The following is a 24,158-nucleotide window of genomic DNA, read 5'->3' as shown; positions in this document are numbered from 1 at the left end:
TCAATTGACTGATTTTCATTATACAATCTAAGTAAAATATGTGAAATTGTTGCATGTTACGTTTGTTTTTGTTCAGTGTACAATTTAAGAGTATACTTCGATTGGATCCCCCTCATCTACTGTACGAACGTTCTACACAGCGATAAAAACGCAACAATCTCCAACCCAGACCCCCCACTCAGTCTCCACCACTGCTTTGATCTCCCATCAGGTCAGAGAAAGCAGACAATGAAATGCCTCGCACTTCGGGAGGAGTTTATTTATTATTATGGACAACTCCTTCTTTATATGTTCCTAGACCACTGTCACGACTGACAAAAGTCATGGTCGAAACAAGGAAAAAGGCTAGTTTATGTAGGATTCCTGGCAATGTAAAAAGTTTGTATGTACGCATTCCTCTGTTAATAAAATAAAGATATGGTGGGTGGGTTTAAACTGAACTGGGAATGGGCTAACCGCACCCTGAAGATAAGCACATTGGTCATTTATTTTTGCCTACTGCAGCAGGATATCAACAAATATTTCATTTCCTGCACATTCAATTGTATCCCTACATAATGTAGGAATTCCACATCAGATTCATGTATGATGCACACCTACCAAATTAATCTCAAAATACTTCAAGTTATGCTCCCATATCATATTCCCCTCATAAAAAAAAGTGTCCTCAAATCTAGAGCTCTACATTTGGGAACTTTTTGATGATGCAGCAGGTCACCCAGTTCAAAGGAAGCTTGAACATACAAAAAATAATAGACATGGTCAGGTCAAGCCTACGCACACATCTGCAAGCTATATTGCCTTCACATTCCTTCTCAGACTGAAATTCCTTGCTTGTGCAAATAATGTCCCTACGCCCACCTGGAAAACTCCAGGTTTCTTGCGCGCACACACACACACAAAAACACAACAACCAACTTAAAGTCATAAAACTATATTTATAAATAAAAATACATTTTCTCAAGAGTAGTGCAGTGTTTCCCAAACTCAATCCTGGGGACCCCCAAGTGGTGCAGTGTTTTTGTTTTTGCCGTAGCACTACACCGCTGATTCAAATGATCAAAGCTCGATGATACATTGATTATTTGAATCAGCTGTGTACTGCTAGGGCAAAAAGCTAATTGTGCACCCTTTAGGGCCCCCAGGACCGAGTTTGGGAAACACTGGAGTTGTGTGAAAGAGTTGGTAAGAAAACTTAAGACGAAAATGTACTTTTAAAATCAGTCTAAGCTGGAAGCACATGTTAAGTGTTGAAAAAGAAACTACATGTATCGGCGACCAGCTATGATAAAAACATAAGAACAGAAAGGGCCTCAATTCTTTTGCACTACATTATTTAACTTTTCATTCTTTTTCATAGTCATACAAACAAACAAAAGTACACGTAAGGTTCAAAGGTTAGTGTTCATTTTAAAATTTTAGGTGAAAGGATGTATGGAGAGGAGTTTTTTTTAATTAATTTTTTTACTTTGTCTCTGGCGGACTAAGGTTGGGGAGGACAGGACGTGGAGCTAGAGAAAAGAACAAATGAAAAACATCCACGTAGAAAAGCGCCAAGTCATCCCCAGCTGTTCCCCAGGCCTCCCTCCCTGTCACGACCCAAGCACAACTCGTCTCACAGGGAGGAAACTGAGAAAAGGCGCTTTGATTCCATCTGCGAGGGTGGGGGTTCTTCACTGAAGAAAGTATAGCGAATCAGATACACCCTCAGGAGCACAAGAGCAAGAGGGCATTTCCAGCAGGGTTGGGCTCAATTCCATTTCAATTCTGGCAATTCAAAAGGAAATGACATTGACCCCAACTGTGATTTTCTAGAGACTTCCTCCTCCTGTCTGTCCCCCTCAGCACTAAACAAAAAAATCCCTAACCACCATTATGTGGTGCGCCTATGACATAACCTGCGTCACATGACGTCGACAAAGAACTCGCCGCGGTTGCCTACGGCCATGCGCAGGGACTGGCGGGAGCCGGTGAGCTCTGGGGGAGCGTTGGCCAGCTGTCGGCCTGGTGGGGCTCCTGGAGCAGCTGTGGCCAGGTGGGGGGGGTTAGGAGGCAGGCCTGGGGGGCCGTAGACCAAGCCAGGGCTGTAGGCCAGTGAGTGGGACGAGTGTGCGCTTCGATGACTGTAGGAACTGCGGATGCTGCGCTCGCTAGGGGCCGCAGAGCGCTCGCTGGGGACCCGATGGCTCCTGATCTCTGATTCGCTGCCACTTCCACCCGACTTGTTGGAGCCCCCGGCACCGCCTCGGCCCTCGGTCTTACTGCAGTTGGAGCCGCTGCTCCTGGAGACGGGAGCAAAACAAAGAAAGTGTGTTAGTATCCAACTACACTGCATAACCAAAAGTATGTGGACACCTGCTTGTCGGACATCTCATTCCAAAATCAAGGGCATTATGCTATAACAGCCTTTACTCTTCTGGTAAGGCTTTCCACTAGATGGTGGAACATTTCTGCAAGACTTGCTTTCATTCAGCCACAAGAGCATTAGTGAGGAGATGTTGGGTGATGTTGTTGGGCGATTAGGCCTAGCTTGCAGTCGGCGTTCCAATTAATCCCAAAGGAGTTCGATTGGGTCGAGGTCAGGGCTCTGTGCAAGTTCTTCCACACCGATCTCAATAAACCATTTCTGTATGGACCTCACTTGTGCACAGGGGCATTGTCATGCTGAAACAGGAAATGCTTTCCCCAAACTGTTGCCACAAAGTTGGAAGCACAGAATCGTCTAGAATGTATCATTAGATTTCCCTTCACTGGAACTAAGAGGCCTAGCCCCAACCATGAAAAAACAGCCCCAGACCATTATTCCTCCTCCACTAAACTTTACAGTTGGGACTATGCATTGGGGCAGGTAGTGTTCTCTTGGCATCCGCCACACCCAGATTCGTCTGTCGGACTGCCAAATGGTGAAGCGTGATTCATCACTCCAGAGAACGCGTTTCCACTGCTCCAATGGCGGCGAGCTTTACACCACTCCAGCCGAAGCTTGGCATGGCACATGGTAATCTTAGGCTTGTGTGAGGCTGCTCGGCCATGGAAACACATTTCATGAAGCTCCTGACAAAATGTATTGTGCTGACGTGGCTTCCAGAGGCAGTTTGGAATGCTGTAGTGAGTGTTGCAACTGAGGACAGATGATTTATACGAGCTACGCCCTTCAGCACTCGGCAGTCCCGTTCTGTGAGCTTGTGTGGCCTACCACTTCGCGCCTGAGCCATTGTTATGCCTAGACGTTTTCACTTCACTATAACAGCACTTACAGTTGACTGCTCTAGCAGGGCAGAAATTTGAAGAACTGACTTTTGGAAAGGTAGCATACTATGACGGTGCCACATTGAAAGTCAGAGCTCTTCAGTAAGGGCATTCTACTGCCAATGTTTGTCTACGGAGATTGCATGGCTGTGTGCTCGATTTTATACACCCGTCAGCAACGGGTGTTGGCAGAAATAGCCAAATACACTAATTTGAAGGGGTGTCCACATACACTATATATATATATATATAGTGTATATATATATATATACACTAAAGTATTTATCCTTCATACATAACTGCAAGTGTTTTATGAATGACTGGGTGTATGTTCTGGCTTTGCTGTGTGCATTACTGTACATGTTGAGTGAAGACAAACATTAAAATTACATAATCTATTACTGCAATTCTCCTGTCATTAATCTTTTCAACTTTTTCTATATCATCATTTTACACTGTGAGCTCTGTCAGGCATGCTAGTGCAGTGATGTAAGAAGCAGTGACTCCGTTTTGGGGTAGGCTCATTGGAGAGATTTATGATTTATGCCTGGGCCAACAGATTCATTGATATTTACTGGCCAACAAGTTAGAAAATATTGTTACGATAGTATTATGATAGATTTTTTCGTTAAAAAAATTATAATTTTATACTTTATTTTTACAAAGTGGCTGTAGTGTTGGTTAATTCAAACTAGTTCCCCCTCTCTTAGTGTCTGGGTATGATTGAATACCGCTGGTGAGTCCCAGCTCTCCTCACCTTCGCTGTGTTGGCTGCCAGCACTGCCCGCCCCTACTCCTGGGAAGCCCTGGGGCAGGTCGTGTTGGGGCTGGGGGTTGTAGGGCTGGGCGAGGGAAAACTGGTAGGGCAGGGACATGGGCCAGGGGGCAGCACCAGGGTGGGGCAGAGGGGGCAGGGTGTCCTGGTCCGACGCCCCGCCGCTGGAGCCATCATGGTCGTGCAGAGAGAGGTGGGTCATGTCTGAGAGAGAGAGAGAGAGAGAGAGAGAGTTATCATGAATATCAATGTTGCCGTTTTGTCTGCAAACACAGAAGGGCTAGGGACTGGGCTTTTGTTTTCAAACCATGAAATACAATGAGGATCTAGTGAAAACGCTCACTGCCACAGAGGTCTCCGAAGGTGTAGTAGCATTGCTCAGAGAAGGTGATCTTGTTGACGGTGTGGCGGATGTAGCCGGCCTTGAGCAGGTTACTGGCGTACTTCCTTGCCTCCCGTCGGTCCGAGAATCCCTCCATGTGATGAAAGAGCCAGTCCACCACATCTGAGCCTTTGGATACAGAAACACAAAACATATGAGTCTAGACACAAAATACACATTCCATGGCAATTAACCCACAAACTAGGTAGAAGAGACAAAGACAGGCATAAAATGGGGGCATTATAGAAAGACAACTAGACAAAAAGGAGAAAGTGAAAAACCAGAGGACAGGAAGACGGACGTGAGAGAGAGGTATAGCGAGACCGAGAGGAAAAGGAGAGTGAGCATACCTATGAAGGCGTTGGCGATGGTGATCTTCAGCCACATCCTGTCTCGCACCTCCAGGCCCGACTCCGGGGAAGCCATGGCCTTGGCGACAGTTGACATGTCACTGTGGATGGACAGGTGGAAATCGTCGAAGCCTGCGAGGAGCAAAATTGGGAGGTGGGTTACTGGGCTTAGCGAAGGTAGGTATCGTGGTTTACAGGTTTACAATGGGACAGTGCGGCAGTTTTGATAGGATGGAGGTCTTCCAGTGTATGGCAGTTTTGATAGGATGGAGGTCTTCCAGTGTATGGCAGTTTTGATAGGATGGAGGTCTTCCAGTGTATGGCAGTTTTGATAGGATGGAGGTCTTCCAGTGTATGGCAGTTTTGATAGGATGGAGGTCTTCCAGTGTATGGCAGTTTTGATAGGATGGAGGTCTTCCAGTGTATGACAGTTTTGATAGGATGGAGGTCTTCCAGTGTATGGCAGTTTTGATAGGATGGAGGTCTTCCAGTGTATGGCAGTTTTGATAGGATGGAGGTCTTCCAGTGTATGGCAGTTTTGATAGGATGGAGGTCTTCCAGTGTATGGCAGTTTTGATAGGATGGAGGTCTTCCAGTGTATGACAGTTTTGATAGGATGGAGGTCTTCCAGTGTATGGCAGTTTTGATAGGATGGAGGTCTTCCAGTGTATGGCAGTTTTGATAGGATGGAGGTCTTCCAGTTTATGGCAGTTTTGTGGGACTTTCAAATATTAGCTGAACTTGTGACAGACATTATATCATGTGCTCCGTCGCATACTAGCCTGTCCTCAACTGTAGATTTCATGGCACAATAAAGCAAGATTGAGTGTTTTAAATACAGTTTAACTGGGTCAGTTTTGACAGGACCCAGGTGTGGGACTCACGTTCGGTCTCGGGGACAGAGCTGCCGATGGAGGAGCTGGTGGAGGTGACCGTGCTCATCGATGGGCTCATGCCATAAGCAGGGTACACCCCCGTCATCGCCGCAGTGTGGGACACCCAGGCAGCAGGGTCAATGGGCCGGATCGGCTCACCTGTAGGGGGAGAAAAAAACGGGGGGTTCGACGTAGTACATCGACTTCACGAAACACACACATAAAAATAAAATAAAGTCTTACATTTGTGGGTGTGTTGTGAGGAAGCACGGCAGGTGAATACTCACTTCTTGGCAGAGCAAAGCAGCTCCGAGGGTTAGGGTCCCAGCACTTAGCCACAGTCAGAGTGATGGGGCTGTAAACAGAGTTTACACACACAGTTAACACAGAGCTGGCAATGCTCACAATGCCATGTTTATACAGCTTAGGCAAAGTGGCAAAACTTGCACCTGTCTTTTTACAGATGAAATACAACACCAAAAGATAGTGAAAGCTAAAAATACAGGTATAATAAGTCCTAAGACTTGTGGCAACTTGAGTGTGTTTGTTGGTGTGTGACTCACCCTGGCTTGTGTACGATGTCTCTCAGCACTCGAACCGCGTCGTCGTTGTTCATGTTCTCAAAGTTGATGTCGTTCACCTGTTAGGAGGGCGGAGAGAGTCGCTCAGTCAATCTATGGCATTGTTCTGGGTAATTGTGGGCTGTTCTGGGTGCTGAAATCAGTCGTTTTTGATAATAATGTAATTTTATGTGACGTCAGCGCTCCAGTCCGCCCACAGTAGTTGCCCGCTCAACTCCATCGTAAATTGTGGGGTCGAGTTTAGCCGGGCTAAAGTGGGTCGTATTCACTAGGGTTCACCATAGCAAAATGCTTTGAAACTGGAAACAAAAACAAGCATTTTCTTATTGGACATATTTAGGTAGATTCCTTCGCTTCAGTCAATTTTCTTCCAGTTGGTACTTTGTGAACACAACCCTGCTGTTATGTCCAATGGGGCCACTTAATTCACTCTGGTTTCAAGGCTGTGACAAAGAGTCCCAAACCCTCAAACATACGAGCACGCACCTGCAGTAGCATGTCTCCAGGCTCAATGCGGCCGTCTGCGGCCACCGCCCCTCCCTTCATGATGGAGCCGATGTAGATGCCCCCGTCGCCCCTCTCGTTGCTCTGCCCCACGATGCTGATGCCCAGGAAGTTATACTTCTCTACAGAGGGGGGAGAGAGAGAGAGATACAGGAAGAGGAAGAGAGAGAGAGGGGCAGAGCGAGAGCGAAAGACAATGAAAAAGAATGAGTGGTCAGGAGGTCTATGTAAAGCTTTATTGCAAGTTATCAGGAAACAGAGACCGCAGAATAGAGGGAGCGAGAAAGACAGCCACAGAGAAATACTTACCCATGTTCAGAGTGACAGTGATGATGTTCAGTGACATGGTGGAGTCTGTGACGCTGCTGAATGATGACGACTAGAAAGAGGGAAAGGGGGGCGAGAGAGGTAAGAAAGTGTGTGTGGCACCGGACAACGTGACCGGGGAGACCTTAATTTACAGGCCATTTGAGAAATAGATAGCCATAGACTTCCAGTCATTACGCTAACTTCATAGTGGACACGGAGCAAGGGACGCACTGATAGCCTGCCTAAAGTTGTTTTGTTCTCCCGGTCAATTTGGCAGGCAACAATTATATCTATTGGCGTTTCATTTTATTTGGCCACGGAAACCCTGGCGCGTGTCTGCCCATCTCACCCTTTCCATGTTGGATGTCTTGGGTTTCCGGCGGCGCCGGCGGTGTCGCCTCATCAGGCGAGAGGAGCTCTGTTCCGTGGAGCTGCTGAACCTGGGGGACAAAGTTCAATAGGGTTACGGTAAGGAGAACCTGCGAGAACTAAAGGTATTAAGTCAAATATACAGGGGGCAAGAAAGTGAAGGTTGGCGGAACGTTGTGTAATGGTTATCTAGGAAGTTCTCACCGGCTGGTGGCGTCGTCATCCTCAGAGTCGAAGCAGCTGGTGGACTCCAGCTCGCTGCTCATGAAGGACGAGCAGCTGTCGTATTGGCCCAGCTCCGCCCCTCGGCCCACCCGCGAGTAGCCATTCCTCCCACCTGCAGGGGGTGAGAGAGGAGGTGACAAGAGTTACACAGGGGAGGGGCTCACAGTCACAGCGCTATATGCCCAGTTCCTAATTAGCCTCTGGGAACTTCATGTAGTTTGGATAGGTATAAAGCAATGGTAATAGCTCCACATTGCCCCTTGTTAGTCTGGGTGGAATATGGCTGTACAGCTCATACACCTATCCAACAACTAGGCTAGATCCCGTGTCAGGCGGGGAACTGGACAGTATAGTTGAGAAATTCTGAGTGAGAGGAACTGGAGGGCGCCGACTGCTCTCTGACCATGCTCGCGAGTGTGTTTCCGGCGCGGTCGCTCCCTCGCTCTTCTCTGGGACACCATCGAGCCCGTCTCCGTCTCGTTGTCCAACGAGTCTCGTCCACCTGTGGCCTTCCCGCTGCAGTGAGAAATGGAGAGGGGGAGGTCACAGAGATCATTATTTCCACATTGAGAAAATGTTGTTGTGCTCAGTGTTGTCATGGTTATTCAGCAGATATTAGAAGCACAATGGAGATTATTCATCAAGACTAAGCCTATAAAGACACTCGGAGACAAACCCACTTACTCACACGCACAACATCTCTCACACACAGCCAAACAGAACTGCAAACAAATTCAAAATGTGTGCGCACAGCTAAACACACACAACCTAGAGAGAACTGACTGATAAGAGGGGGGTCTGGACTCCCCGATGCCCCCAGTCCTCTCCAGGGGGGGTGGCGGCAACTCGGACAAACTCTCGACCACAGAGCCACCATCTGAGTGAGCACCGTCCCCCGACACCAGCTGAGGACACAGAGGTAGACAGACCAACTTTGAGACCCTAAGAATCACACATCCTCAATCTAAGAATCATTCAAATTTGATTCACATGCACTATGCAGCTTTTCTTATTTTTTTCAAAATACATTTTACAGCAAGCCAGGTCTGTAACCTAGGTGACAGACAGAGACGCATTGGATACCAAACATTTCACTAGAACTTCACTAGCTTGATCAGATTGGCCTTGCCTCCGTCTCTGCCTATCACACATCCAGACAGATTTTTGTTTTACCTCATGTTCTTTTCAGCACTACATTGATGTCGATTACTGAACTGTTGGATATAGAGCTTGCCAGAAAGGCATTTCACTGCACTTGTGCACGTGGCATTAAAACTGAGATAAACGTACAGAAAAATGAACAGAGACGACTGTCCTTTCCTGACCACGCACTGTACGGAATAAAGCCAATAACTAGGGCCCAGAGATTTCCATAGTTATAGTAACAAGGTTGGCCTCCTCCCCCCACACAAACCATTTCCTTCTTAAACAAACCCCTCCTTCATTTCGCCGCTCTGTGACTTGTGATTCAATCTCCTCATTAGGCGCAGTGAAGCCCTTTATTTTGGAGTGATGTCTACGATCCTGTGATTTCAGTTTCTCTTAATCAGATCTCAAAACGGAGAAACCGAGTATAAAGAGGAGGCAGAGCAAAGAACCAGATGGCTCAGTCATGGAGAGATTGGAATCATTGGTCCGTGTGTGAGATGAGAAATGTAGGAGTTTTACAAAGACATAAATAACTATGTGTATTTGGAAGGGAGTTAGAAAGATTGACGAGATACAGAATGCGTGAGAGAAAGTGTGTGTGTGTTGTGTCACTGTTATTCCTAACATCATTATGTAGTAATGATATTATCAGACAGATGGGCGGGGCTTCTCTCTAGGGACGGAATGCTGTTTGGGGTCAAAGGATCCCCAACAGATGGTTGTCATTGACAAACACTTAAGACAAAGATGAAGTGTGTGTGCGCGCGCGCTTACCCAAGATACCACACGGCCATTAAAACAAGGTAGTTTGGCATTGTCATCAGATATCTCTTCTTTCACTACCCTGCAAGGGAAAGAGAGAACAACATTGACTCACCATGTGTACACAAATGCTGGTAAGGAATGCAAAAACACTTAGAAATACTCCCGGTCCCAACAATAGGAAAACAGTCTAAAATCCCTGCTTTGTTACATTACTGTGCTAGCTAGTTAAGTTACCACATTGAACAAAAAATATAAAACGCAACGTGAAGTGTTGGTCCCATGTTTCATGAGCTGAAATAAAAGATCCCAGAAATGTTCCATACGCACAAACTGTGCACAAATTGGTTTACATCCCTCCATTGTGAAGACATGCCACACCTGTCACCTATCAAGAAGCTGATTAAACAGCAGGATCATTACACAGGTGGACCTTGTGCTGGGGACAATAAAAAGCAACTAAAAACGTGCAATGCCACAGATGTCTCAAGTTTTGATGGAGCATGCAAACCGCAGGAATGTCGACCAGAGCAGTTGCCAGAAAATTGAATGTTCACTTCTCTACCATAAGCCGCCGCCAAAGTCTTTTGAAGTACGTCCAACCGGCCTCACGACTGCAGACCACGTGTAACCACACCAGCCCAGGACCTCCACATCCGGTTTCTTCACCTGCGGGATGGTCTGAGATCAGCCACCCAGACAGCTGATGATACTATGGGTTTGCACATCCAAAGAATTTACCTGACTTCAGTGGGCAAATGTTCACATTCGATGGCCAATGACACTCTGGAGAAGTGCACTTCACGGATTCATTTGGGATTCAATTGTACTGGGCAATTGGCAGACAGCGTACGGCGTTGTGTAGGCGAGCGGCTTGCTGATGTCAAAGTTGTGAACAGAGTGCCCCATGGTGGTGGTGGGGTTGTGTTATGGGCAGCCATAAGCTACGAACACAATTGCATTTTATTGATGGCAATATGAAAGCACAGAGATACAGTGACGAGATCCTGAGGACCATCGTCGTGCCATTCATCCACCACCATCACCTCATGTTTCAGCATAATGCAAGACCACATGTCACAAGGTTCTGTACACAATTCCCAGAAGCTGAAAATGTCCCAGTTCTTCCATGGCCTTCATACTTACCAGACATGTCACCCATTGGGCATATTTGGTATCCTATGGATCGACGTGTACGACAGCGTGTTACAGTTTCCACCAATATCAAGCAAGTTCGCACAGCCATTGAAGAGGAGTGGGACTACATTCCATGATCAACTCTATGCTAAGGAGATATGTCATGCTGCATGAGAAAAATGGTGGTCACAGGTACTGACTGGCTTTCTGGTTCTGATCCACGCCCCTACCTTTAAAAAATGTTTTTAAAAAAGGCATATGTGACCAAAAGATACATATCTGTATTCCCAGTCAAATGAAATCCATAGATTTGGGCCTAATTTATTTATTTCAATTGACCAATTACCTTATTGGAACTGACATTGAGTAAATTATTTGAAATTGTTGCATATACATTTTTGTTCAACACAAAACAAACAAACAAACCTGCAGTCTCAAATTCCAATCTAACACGATGTCAATAGTTCTTCAGTGCAATTTGCAGACCGGTTTGAAATCAAATACAGTACCAGTCAAAGGTTTGGACACACCTACTTTTTATTTTTTACTCTACTGTAGAATAGTGAAGCCATCAAAACTATGAAATAACACACAATGGAATCATGTAGTAACCCCCAAAAACAGTGTTAAACAAACCAAAATATATTTTATATTTGAGAATCTTCAAAGTAGCTACCCTTGATGACAGCTTCGCACAATCTTGGCATTCTCTCAACCAGCTTCATGAGGTAGTCACCTGGAATGCATTTCAATTAACAGGTGTGCCTTAAATGTTAATTTGTGGAATTTCTTTCCTACATCATGTGTTTGAGCCAACGTTGTGACTAGGTGGGGGGTTATACAGAAGAGCCCTGTTTGACTGTCCATCATTACTTTAAGACATGAAGATCAGTCAATATGGAACATTTCAAGAACTTTGAAAGTTTATTCAACTGCCAGATGCAAAAACCATCAAGCGCTATGATGAAACTGGCTCATGAGGACCGCCACTGGAAAAGACCCAGAGTTACATTAGAGTTAACTGCACCTCAGATTGCAGGCTAAATAAATGCCTCAGAGTTCAAGTAACAGACATCTCAACATCAACCGTTCAGAGGAGACTGCGTGAATCAGGCCTTAATGGTCGAATTGCTAAAGAGAAACCACTACTAAAAGGACACCAATAAGACGACACTTGCCAAGAAACACAAGCAATGGACATTAGACCGGTAGAAATCTGTCCTTCGGTCTGATGAGTCCAAATTTGCGATTTTTGGTTCCAATGATAGTGTCTTTGTGAGACGCAGAATAGGTGAACGGATGATATCTGCATGTGTGGTTCCCAACATGAAGCATGGAGGTGGTGTGATGGTGCTTTGCATGTGATTTATTTAGAATTCAAGGCACACTTAACCAGCATGGCTACCACAGCATTCTGCAGTGATAGACCATCCCATCTGGTTTGTGCCTAGTGGGACTGTCATTTGTTTTTCAACAAGACAATTACCCAAAACAAACATATTTGACCAAGAAGGAGAGTGATGGCGTGCTGCATCAGATGACCTCCACAATCACCCAACCTCAACCCAATTGAGATGGTTTGGGATTACTTTTTTTGGGACCGCAGAGTGAAGGAAAAGCAGTCCACAAGTGCTCAGCATATGTGGGAACTCCTCCAAGACTGTTGGAAAAGCATTCCTCATGAAGCTGGTTGAGAGAATGCCAAGAGTGTGCAAAGCTGTCATCAAGGGAAAGGGTGGCTACTTTCAAGAATCAAAAATATATTTAGATTTGTTTAACACTTTTTGTTACTACATGATTCCATGTGTCATTTCATAGTTGATGTCTTCACTAAAATGTAGAAAATAGTACAAATAAAAGTAAAACCCTGGAATGAGTAGGTGTATCCAAACTTTTCACCGGTACTGTATATGAACCTCTCAATCTTGACCCTCAGAGGAGTTGGAATTCTACCAGGAGCTCAATCTGGCAAAATACTTTGTATTTCTCCACTGTCTTGCTAGACAGCTAGGCATAAAGGCGTCAGCAAGCTTCAGCTAGGCTGGCGCCTAACCATACTCAGACAGGCAAAACAAATGAGTGTGCTCGCATATTCCCTTAAAAAGAGCTTCGCCTGAAAAACAAAAAAAATGGCAATAGTACCGTTTGCCAATTTTGAAACACTTCCCCAAGAGTCAGAATTAATTGAAGATGACTGAAGAAATCTTAGTCGCGCAATTTTACATCTAACAAAGATGTGTGGAGCAGTATTTCTCAAGTCAAAAAAAATATGTGCATATGCGATTTCTCTCGTTGAATGACAACAAACCCTTAATTGAATAATCCCTACTGTTGACCAATCACCGGAGCTACAACTTCGACCGACATCGGGCTTGCCATGATAAAAAATGTGCGCACAAAACAAAACAACCTTGCCGAACACCAAAAACAAACAAAAATATCACTAAATGTTTCAGCTAGGAAGCATGTGGAAGCCTTAAGCCATTCTCCAAAACAGACCAAAGAAGTGTTTCACTTCACTAAAATGGTCAACACTGAGAAACTATTTCTGACATGGCTCTGATACATAGTCTTCCGTATTTTAAAACACCCAAACACTTTATCCAAAGCACATTCCTGATGCTAAAGTGATAGTTCACTCAACAATCTAAGTGAAAACATTTCCTGTGATAGGATGGGAGATGGACTCATTTTGAGACTAGAGGTTCCTTTCCCATTTCAGACATGTTTCATGCATAAGGGCTGGCTTGTAAACCAGCCAGTGAAAAACATGGCATTCCAGAGTAAGTGACCAACCATTGGGTCCAACCAGTCTGCATTCCATTTTGACAACAACAGAAAGAAAGAGGAGACAGTTATTTTGGTCCTTTCTCCCTTAATGCATGTGTCAAACAAGTTTAAACTTGGACAAAATGTCGATACCATATGCCGGTTTTCAGCGTATTTGGACAGCTATGAAGAAGCAAGAAGCTGAAAACTGTTTCATTAGAACTACAACTCCCACCAGCTGCATACTGCATGTCTCACTTTCGAAACAGCTTGCCGGGCTACACATTTATAAAAATAAACTTAAAAAAAAAAAAAGCCACAGCATAATCTAATATAATACACCGTCCTGTGAGTCAACTCGGGCAGGTATGCTTGAGCATGCTAACAAGGCTGCAGGAGTTGTGGTTGAAAATATACTTTTCTACCTTTCACAAATATTTCTAAAGTGTTTCCCCTATATTCACACTGCTTCTAAATCGTTGCAACCACTCCCAAAAAAATATGATTTAAAAAAACAGATATAAAAGTATGTCAAACTGCCTGGAAGCAACGTCAGCACAATAACTGTTCGTCGGGATCTTCATGAAATGGGTTGCCAAGACCAAGCAGCCGTATACAAACCTAAGATCACCATGCACAATGCCTAGCTTCGGCTGGAGGGGCGTAAAGCTCGCCGCCACTGGACACTGGAGCAGTGGAAACTTGTTCTCTGGAGTGATGAATCACACTTCACCATCTGGCAGTACAACGGCCGAATCTGGATTATGCAGATGCCAGGAGAACGTTACCTGCCCGAATGCATAGTGCCAACTGTAAAGTTTGGTGGAGGAGGAATAATAGTCTGGGGCTGTTTTTTCATGGTTTAGGTTAGGCCCCTTAGTTCAAGTGAAGGGAAATCTCCACGCTACAGCATACAATGACTTTCCAGACGATTATGTGCTTCCAACTTTGTGTCAACAGTTTGGGGAAAGCCCTTCCCTGTTTCAGCATGACAATGCCCCTGTGCACAAAGCGAGGTCCATACAGAACTGGTTTGTCGAGATCGGTGTGGAAGAACTTGACTGGCCTGCACAGAGCCATGACCTCAACCCCTTCAAACAACTAATCACACCAACCATCCGTCAAACCAAACACTGCATTCCACAATAAAAAACTCATACCAACGGTCAAGCATGGTGGTGGTAGTGTGATGGTTTGGGGATGCTTTGCTGACGATTTGCCTTAAGAGAAGGAACCAATAATTATGCTCTCCATCAGAGAATTATACAGGAGAATGTCATGGCATCCATCCGTGAGCTGAAACGCAGCCGGGTCATGCAGCAAGACAATGATCCAGAACACACAATCAAGTCTACATGAAAATGGTTAAAAAGGAACAAACTTGACATTTTGGAATGGCCTTGTCAAAGTCCAGATCTAATCCCAATTGAGATGTGGCAGGACTTGAAATGAGCAGTTCATGCTTGACAATAAATAAAATATGTACTTTTTTGTTATTAGTAAACTCATGTTCCCTTTATATACATTTTTTGGGTTGAAGATCTGATAACATTCAGTATCAAAAATATGCAATATATCAAAAAACAGATACGGTACCTCTAGCTTAAATCACTGGATTTTTGATAAGCATTTTATATTATGTTAGTTAGATTGATGCACCGGTGTGTCAATCGCCTCTAGGGAGTAAAACAGCAACATTTTGCCACTGCGGCCAAGAGGTTGGCCTCTAAAATGTCAGTTGGAAACAGAGCCATTGTCCCCACCCCCCATTCTGCCCCCAGAACAGCCTCAATTCGTCAGGGCATGGACTCTACAAAGTGTCGTAAGAGTTCCACAGGGATGCTGGCACATGCTGACTCCAATGCTTCCCACAGCTGTGTCAAGTTGGCTGGTTATCCTTTGTGTGACGGACCATTCTTGATACACACAGGAATCCGTTGAGCATGAAAAACCCAGCAGCGTTGCAGTTCTTTAGACAAACCGGTGCTGGCACCTACTACCATACCCCATTCAAAAGGCACTTAAATCTTTTGTCTTGCCCATTCACCCTCACTCTGAATGACACACATACACAATCAACGTCTCAATTAAAAGGCTTAAAACGCTGATTTGTATTTGAAGCAACAAAAAAAAAAGCGTGACTTTCAATATAAAACACGACCCTTGTCAATAGACAGCTCCCGCTTTCTCACGTTGTGCTATTTACAAACGAACACTTGACTGGCTCAACTGTTCTGGGGAACTAAGGTAATCTTTATTATGTAATTAATGTGACAGGTGAAATGAACAACGCAATCTGCTTTTATCTCCTAACGTATTACACAAGTTGACTGCAGGAATTTACTTAAAAAGTATCAACAAATATTAATTTATTAAAAAACGTAAGAAATTGTTAACGATATTGAAAAAACAAACATCCAGTGGCTATTTACAAATACCCCGGTATAGGGTATATACGGTATACCACCCAAGTCTATTAGCAGAGTGTTCCTAATATTTTGTACACTCAGTATTTACAGTGGCTTGGCATTTTTCCTATTTTGTTGCCTTACAACCTGGAATTAAAATTGATTTTTTGGGGGGGGGTTGTATAATTTGATTTACACAACATTCCTACCACTTTGAAGATGTTTTTTACTGTGAAACAAAAAACAAGACACAAAAAAACAGAAAACTTGAGCATGCATAACTATTCACCCCCCCAAAGTCAATACTTTGTAGAGCCACATTTTGCAGCAATTACAGCTGCAAGTCTCTTGGGGTCTCTCTATAAGCTTGGCACATCTAGCCACTGGGATTTTTGCCCATTCTTCAAAGCAAAAGCTCCTTCAAGTTGGATGGGTTCCGCTGGTGTACAGCAATCTTTAAATCATACCACAGATTCTCAATTGGATTGAGGTCTGGGCTTTGACTAGGCCATTCCAAGACATTTAAATGTTTCCCCTTAAACCATTCGAGTGTTGCTTTAGCAGTATTCTTAGGGTCATTGTCCTGCTGGAAGGCGAATCTCTGTCCCAGTCTCAAATCTCTTGAAGACTTAAACAGGTGTCCTTAAGAATTTCCCTGTATTTAGCGCCATCCATCATTCCTTCAATTCTGACCAGTTTCCCAGTCCCTGCCAATGAAAAACATCCCCACAGCATGATGCTGCCACCACTATTCTTCATGGGATGGTGTTCTCGGGGTGATGAGAGGTGTTGGTATTGCGCCAGAAATAACGTTTTCCTTGATGGCCAAAAAGCTTAATTTTAGTCTCTCACATGCCCTTTGGTGAACACCAAATGTGTTTGCTTTTTATTTTCTTTAAGTAATGGCTTTTTTCTGGCCACTCTTCCGTAAAGACCAGTGTGGAGTGTATGGCTTAAAGTGATCCTATGGACAGATACTCCAATCTCTGCTGTGGAGCTTTGCAGCTCCTGCAGGATTATCTTTGGTCTCTTTGTTGCCTCTCTGATTAATGCCCTCCTTGCCTGGTCCGTGAATTTTGGTGGGCGGCCCTCTCTTGGAAGGTTTGCTGTGTTGCCATGTTCTTTGCATTTTTTATTAACGTATTTAATGGTGCTCCATAGGATGTTCAAAGTTTCTGATATTTTATAACCCAAACCTGATCTTTACTTCTCCACAACTTTGTGCCTGACCTGTTTGGTGGTGTTGCAGACTCTGGGGCCTTTCAGAACAGGTGTATATATACTGAGATCATGTGAAACTTAAATGAAGTCCACCTGTGTGCAATCTACTTATGTGACTTTGAAAGTAATTGGTTGCACCAGATCTTATTTAGGGGCTTCATAGCAAAGGGGGTGAATACATATGCACGCACCACTCTGATGAAGCAAGCTAAATGACACATTGTTTTCTTAGCTAACTCGCTACATTTCAAATGGATGGGCTAATGTTACACTCAATTATATGAAATGACATGATCAATTTATGTTTGATGATCATGAAAAGCATACAGTTACTTGCTGTATAACTCTGATAAAGCTAAATGTGGAATAATCTGAAAAGTTGTGGAGATAGTTCTGTCTACCCCTTGATCATGACTCAGTTCCATTACACATAAGAGTCAGGACGATGGAGTCTTTATTACTGGGAGTTCTTTTAAGAGCCCCGAAGCTCAGTCTGAACATTAACACGCATCGCTTGCGATAAGGTTTTGGAAGCATATGGACCTTATCTTTCATATCAGTGAGAAATAATTATAAAAAAACATGAAATTGATACACACCTTTATAGGGTTAAGACAGTGTATTTTGCATTTGCAAAATAATTTAGATGTATTTTTCTAGAACTGTATCGCAATGAGAATCATTCACATTTAAAATGTAACCCTCTGCACCATAGAGTACGGTTACATTAATATTGTGGATAGTTAGATTAATATAATAGTTTGATTAAAACATGTACATGCTTTGCAAGAAGAACAATTTTCATAATAATCCTGTTTACACGGACAGATCTGAAATCAGGCTACCGGATGGCACTCTGATAAATGAAGAAAAATCGCCAATCATAATAAATGTTTTACCACAGCAACCATGTTATTTTTGGGAAGCATATTTGATTCAGAGTACAGACATATAGCTTGCATGTGAAAACTACTTCTAAGACACACAGATTACGTTGTTTCGAACTTACTTCACTCGCGCTAAAGAGGGAGGCTCGCTCGGTGGGTGCTAGCACATGCACAGATCAAATTCACAGCTGGAACTCCGATTAAGACGTTTACACGTCTTCATAATTTGAAAGATTGCTCAGAAAACCAGGTGTTTTAATCAACGTATGCTTACTTAGATTTTGAATTTACGCTGATTAGCCCCATAGAGTTGATGTCCGGGCCCCCGTGCAAATATAATTAGCATAATAATAAAATCTGTCCATTTAAGCTAGAGATCGTTTTTTTTGCTTTGAAAGGGTCTCAATTCACCACATCTGCCGATGTCACACTTCCGCATCTGTGGTGAAAGGTCAGAGTTAGAGCTGTGTTTGTTAGACCATGAGAAATCCCGAAAATCAGTCTTCCAACTAAATCTGTAGCGTCCAACATCGTTTGGCCTACCCCTCTATGGGAAAATGTGATTCTCACGAACACCATGGTGTTTTCCGTTTTGCTCTACGACCCCCACACGCATCTTGGGACTCGTTTGAAGTCGGTACAGCCGATCTGCCAAATGCTGTCTGTAGAGTCCGAAAAGTTTGGGCTACACACTAATGGAACACACCCTCTGTGGAGTTTTGTTCTAGGAAACCCATGGGCCTCACAAGACTCATCTGAAGGTCCCCTGGTATTAGTTGAAAAAAATGAATGGAAGTATATATGGAGACTGTTTCCTGATTTTTATTTTATCTCTCAGATAGATATAGGACAGACACTTCAGAACAAACTTCCTTTCGATTTTTAGGGGGGGGGGGTGATATCGGTTCCATGTAGCAAATCTGTTATTCAATGCGTTTGTTTGTGCTAATTGCAGTAAGGTCAAATAAAGGTTATCAAATACATTTGTATATTTTTTTAAATTATACTTCAAGGGGTCTTAAAATTTGAAATCAAATAGCTAAATGATACTTGGTATGACCTTAAAACAATTCCATATAGCTTAGTAGAACCACCCTAGACTGCAATGGGTTTTAAAATAAGCAAAGTAAGATGACTATTGCATAATCTGCCTACTTTATTTTTATTTATTTTACCTTTATTTAACCAGGCAAGTCAGTTAAGAACAAATTCTTATTTTCAATGACGGCCTAGGAACAGTGGGTTAACTGCCTGTTCAGGGGCAGAACGACAGATTTGTACCTTGTCAGCTCGGGGATTTGAACTTGCAACCTTTCGGTTAATAGTCCAACACTCTAACCACTAGGCTACCCTGCCATAATCAGTTTAGTATTGAATTATTACTGTAAATGTAAAATGTACTCATTGTGATGTTTTATTTACTAACCAACTATGTAAGAACTATGTGCAGGTGTTTAAATTGCACACATCAGTAAATTGAAAACATGCACCTTTTCTTGCAAAAAAAACGATTCAATGTTTCGGTTGCTTGTAAGTGCTTATTTATACTTTTAAAGTACATACAGGCCTTAAAGGCAGTAAATGATGATAGTTGCTGGTGTATTTGTTGAGTAAAGAATGTATTTTGACATAATGCTTGCAGAGCTGGTGAATGGTAGCTTGAATTGTAGTTTTCTGGGCAGAGAAGATATCATCATCTTCATCATCTCCTTTGTCCCATACTGGTTTCACGATTATTGGGAATTTTGACTGTGTATGGCTGTAACGATTATGGAATTTTGGGTAATATTAATTGTCATGCAAATAGCCACGGTTATTGTTAAATGTATCATTTTTATTCCAAAATGTTTTGAGCTTGTTGTAATGCATCTTTTAAAAATACAACACAGCTTTAACAACAGCTCGAAAAAACAATGTTTTTGACCCCTGGGAACTTTTGGAAATTACTTTAACGTTAGTTTATCACTGCCTGCAGTTCTACTCCTAAAATTATGTATAGTAAAATAAGTAACTGCTATTGGGTAAATTATATTTGCTTGAAAATTACGTTAAAATCCACCCCCTACTAAAATAAATGTATTAAAACGTTTACATTATTTTTGTCATGGCTATTACCCATAATTGTCGGTTACACGATTATGTATTCACGTTAATTCTGCCAGGCCTAACTTTGGCTGTTGTAACGTCAGCTAACTTACGTTAGTCACAAGCAAAAAAGAAATAGAACAGAGAGACGAATAATGCTAAACAAAGGAATAAAACTCAAGCCATGATCATCATTCATGATGAGAAACATTGAGACGTTGGTTAGTTGGCTATAGTAACAGTTTTGAAAAAGATGATTATTCCATCTGTGGTTTAGACTGAAAGTATAGCTAGCTACATACAGTAGTTAACTACCATAATACGCTGCTTGCTAATAATGCTCACCCAAAATCGTCATCCATAGATTTGAAGAAGAACTTGTAGTTGGGTTTCTTCAGAACATTTTTGAAGTCCGCAAGTGTGACCCTGTCAGCGGGCACTGCCAATTTGACCAGGTAGGGTGTTTCCTGGTCGTCGAGGTGATATATGACTTTGGTCTCCCCCATTGTGGGCTGCTGGGGCGAGGCAGGCAGGGTACATCAAGCCGCGGGCCTGGATGGCTCCCTCTCGGGCCCCGGCTCCCTGTGGTGCTGATTCCCCCGGCTTTCTGGCTAGCCAGCAAGCTAGCTTCCAGTTGTTCTTTTGAATCCTGTTAGCTAGCTAGCTATTCAGAAGCACCTTGCTCCACAAAGGTCCAGCCAGACGACGACTGATTAGCTATGTACCCTGATATTATTTTTTACCAATTTGAAAAGGAGCCAAATGCATGGAACTACTTTCAAATCTTGGCTAAATGTGAATTTACGCAGTCGTTTTTCGAGCTAGCTTGCAGTTATTTTGTTGAATACACACGAAGAATCCTTCCTCCCGAGTTCAGAATGCAGACTACAAAAACAAACACCAACCCAAACCCAAAAGTTCTCCCTCTATCGGAGAGGAGGGGAGAAAAATAATCGACTTGGTTTAATTAAAGGGAAATTGCGCCACATTTGAACCTTCTATTCATAATCTCCAGCACTAAACCAGTCTACATATGCGAAAACAGCGCGTTTTTATGATCTGTGGTTAAAAACATGAGGTCCTAATGTGCTTATCTGTGACATCACAGGGTAGGATTAAAAGTAAAAAAGTTTTTAAAAAACAGTGATTTTCAAAATGTGCAAGGAGTTTCTAGCCCAAAGGAAGGTATTTTCTTGCTCCCTATTGTTAATCTTAGTTATATTTTTATACAAAATGTAGAAATGCACAATTTTCACATTATGTTGACATTCCAGTGGAGGCTTCTCAGAGGAGAAAGGGGAGGACCATCCTCTGTGAATTTCATAAAAATAGTGATAAAACTATGCTAAATATATTCACGTCACCAAATAATTGATTAAAACACACTGTTATGAACGTCTACAGTAGCCTCAGCAGCACTCTTGTAGGGTAGCGTCACCCTTACAAAAATGTACCATGGGAGAAAAATGAAAAAAAAAATACCATGTTTTTTGGGTCAACTACCATGGCAGGAAAATACCATGTTACTGGTGCAAATACCATGGTATTCGCCTGCCATTGTAGTGACCAAAAAAAACATGGTAGTTTTTTCATTGTACTAACATTCCATTTTCCTGCCATGATAGTGAACAAAAAAACATTTGTTTCATTGTACTAGCTGCCAAAGTGTATGGAAATATCAGCAATCATCAGGGTAAGAGTGACAACAGGTCCACCTGGGGGAAATCTTAACAAATGGCTTAATGGGTATTTTCAACGCAATCGTGTTATTATTTATTTTTAGGGTTTAACAAGGTTTCTCACCAATGACTTTAGATGTGGCCAGTTCGATTACCCTGCAGACTTTAAGAGTGTCTTCAGAATATGGCCATTTTGACATGAATTTAAAAATGCCTCAGATAGGACCAAAAAAAGTGTCTGGAGCTATCCGTCAGGGTAAGAGTGACAACAGGTTTCCACATGTCAAAATGGGGGAAATCTTAGCAAATGGATTAATGGTTATTCATGAGAATCGTGTTGTTGTATTGTTGAGTGTATCATGGGATCTCACCTGAAATCTGTGGCTTGACTACAAACCTGTAACCTATGCTACTGTGGCCTATAGAGCTATAAGGATCGATAACCAGGTGTGTAAAGGTGTGAGGTGGGATCCTATCCCAAATGAACAACTAATCCCTATGTACTTGTGGAGATCTGAGAGGATATGATTGGTATAAGAAACACGACTAAACTTCAACCTCCGGAGGGGTGAAGAAAATTCAATTTCGTTGTCGGCAGGATTCGAACATGCGCAGGAAGATCCTAATGGATTTCTAGTCCATCGCCTTAACCACTCAGCCACGACAACAGGCTTGTCAGCACTGAATGGGCCACCAGGCATAGCCTACAGAAAATGATAATTTTACACCTGAAGGACAATGCAGTAACTCATTAACTCATTATAATGCAATAAAATCAAATGTTGCCGTCATTCATTTGTTATTAAGTACAGCTGTTTTCTTATTTTCCTTGATCTTTGCTCAGCTCCAGAAGGTTTGCATTTGAGAGTGTTTATTATAAATTGTTATTTCATCATCTTCATATTACTGCTAAGCAGCATGACTCCTGAGAGGAACTAAACAACTGTCAGAAGCCGGACTTGAACACACGCCTCCATGGGAGACTGCGACCTGAACGCAGCGCCTTAGACCGCACAGCCATCCTGACTACAACACAGCCTGGGTACTTAAAGAATGGGGTAAAAGTAGAAATAGGCACAGCCTTCTAAAATCACCACAGAGACCAGTAAATTTATGCACGATACCGACTTGCACTTTCAATAGTCATTTGTTTTTATCAATGAAAAACTCCAGTCATTGATTTAACCTCATATGTATACGTATATACTGTACTCTATATCATCTACTGCATCCTTATGTAATACATGTATCACTAGCCACTTTAACTATGCCACTTTGTTTACATACTCATCTCATATGTATATACTGCACTCAATACCATCTACTGTATCTTGCCTATGCCGCTCTGTACCATCACTCATTCATATATCTTTATGTACATATTCTTTATCCCCTTACACTTGTGTCTATAAGGTAGTAGTTTTGGAATTGTTAGCTAGATTACTTGTTGGTTATTACTGCATTGTCGGAACTAGAAGCACAAGCATTTCGCTACACTCGCACTAACATCTGCTAACCATGTGTATGTGACAAATAAAATTGGATTTGATTTGATTTGATTTGAGCGTATCATGGGATCTCACCTGAAATCTGTGGCTTGACTACAAACCTGTAACCTATGCTACTGTGGCCTATAGAGCTAGAAGGATGGATAACCAGGTGTGTAAAGGTGTGAGGTGGGATAGATGGCCTGCAGTCCTATCCCAAATGGACAACTAATCCCTATGTACTTGTGGAGATCTGAGAGGATGTGATTGGTATAAGAAACACGACTAAACTTCCACCTCAGGAGGGGTCAAAAAAATTCAATTTTACACAAAACAACCAATAACATGTAAAACCAACTCAGAAATCCCTAACAAATGGATTCTTGATAAAATAAATCTCCTAGACTAAATCCAGTACAAGTCAGCTACTCAGTAAACATAGTCTCTGTGACTCGTAAATGTTTTTTTTTACCTCAGCTAGCATCAAGCTAACATATACTCTCACTCAATGTAAATCACCTTCTTCTCTCACTCAGTTCGACACAAAGCCAAAACAAAACCTTTCCTAACGTGATAATATCTTGACAAAGTTGTTAAATAGCATGTTATTACATATTGTGTATATATTTGAATGTTTGAAGTGCTGTTACATACCTGTAATAGTAAAAGAACAGACACAGTTTACCTCTGTAAAGTTCTGGTCCTTATTCTGCAGAATGGTGAGCGCTTGGCCAAAACTAGCTGTTTCTCCTGCTACAACAGTGCAACACCGCCATCTATTGGCCTGATGGACTGCTGACGATAAAGTATGTAGAAAATACAATTTAGATACATTAAGACAAATACAGAAACAATTAGGGGAGATAAATAATAAATGGGTGTCTGTTTTTAGTTACTTTGTTTTCAACCCATTACACATGCACAATCGTACATGTGCATTTAAAGCATTATTAAG

General features: G+C 42.7%; 1 protein-coding gene across 2 annotated transcripts; it reads right to left on the bottom strand.

The window, feature by feature from the left end:
• Positions 1 to 918: 918 nt before the first annotated feature.
• LOC115114261 (segment polarity protein dishevelled homolog DVL-3-like) lies at positions 919 to 20,944 on the bottom strand. Of its 2 annotated transcripts, none has more exons than XM_029642353.2 (15): positions 20,383 to 20,944; positions 9,543 to 9,612; positions 8,388 to 8,524; positions 8,023 to 8,135; positions 7,599 to 7,731; positions 7,375 to 7,465; positions 7,026 to 7,095; positions 6,699 to 6,838; positions 6,195 to 6,271; positions 5,919 to 5,986; positions 5,641 to 5,790; positions 4,757 to 4,888; positions 4,368 to 4,535; positions 4,007 to 4,228; positions 919 to 2,283 (listed from the first exon to the last, which is right to left on the bottom strand). In XM_029642353.2, the coding sequence occupies exons 1-15, from the start codon at positions 20,541 to 20,543 to the stop codon at positions 1,904 to 1,906; spliced, it is 2,112 nt and encodes a 703-aa protein (XP_029498213.1). In that variant the 5' UTR covers positions 20,544 to 20,944; the 3' UTR covers positions 919 to 1,903. The 2 variants fall into 2 exon arrangements, with proteins under 2 accessions (XP_029498213.1, XP_029498214.1); XM_029642354.2 differs by having other exon boundaries at positions 8,403 to 8,524; positions 20,383 to 20,943.
• Between the last annotated feature and the right edge of the window lie 3,214 nt (positions 20,945 to 24,158).

The sequence above is a fragment of the Oncorhynchus nerka genome, linkage group LG9b (genome assembly GCF_034236695.1).
Source record: "Oncorhynchus nerka isolate Pitt River linkage group LG9b, Oner_Uvic_2.0, whole genome shotgun sequence".
NCBI lineage: Eukaryota > Metazoa > Chordata > Actinopteri > Salmoniformes > Salmonidae > Oncorhynchus > Oncorhynchus nerka.
Note: the sequence above shows the minus strand (reverse complement) of the source record. Positions and strands in the feature narration are given on the sequence as shown.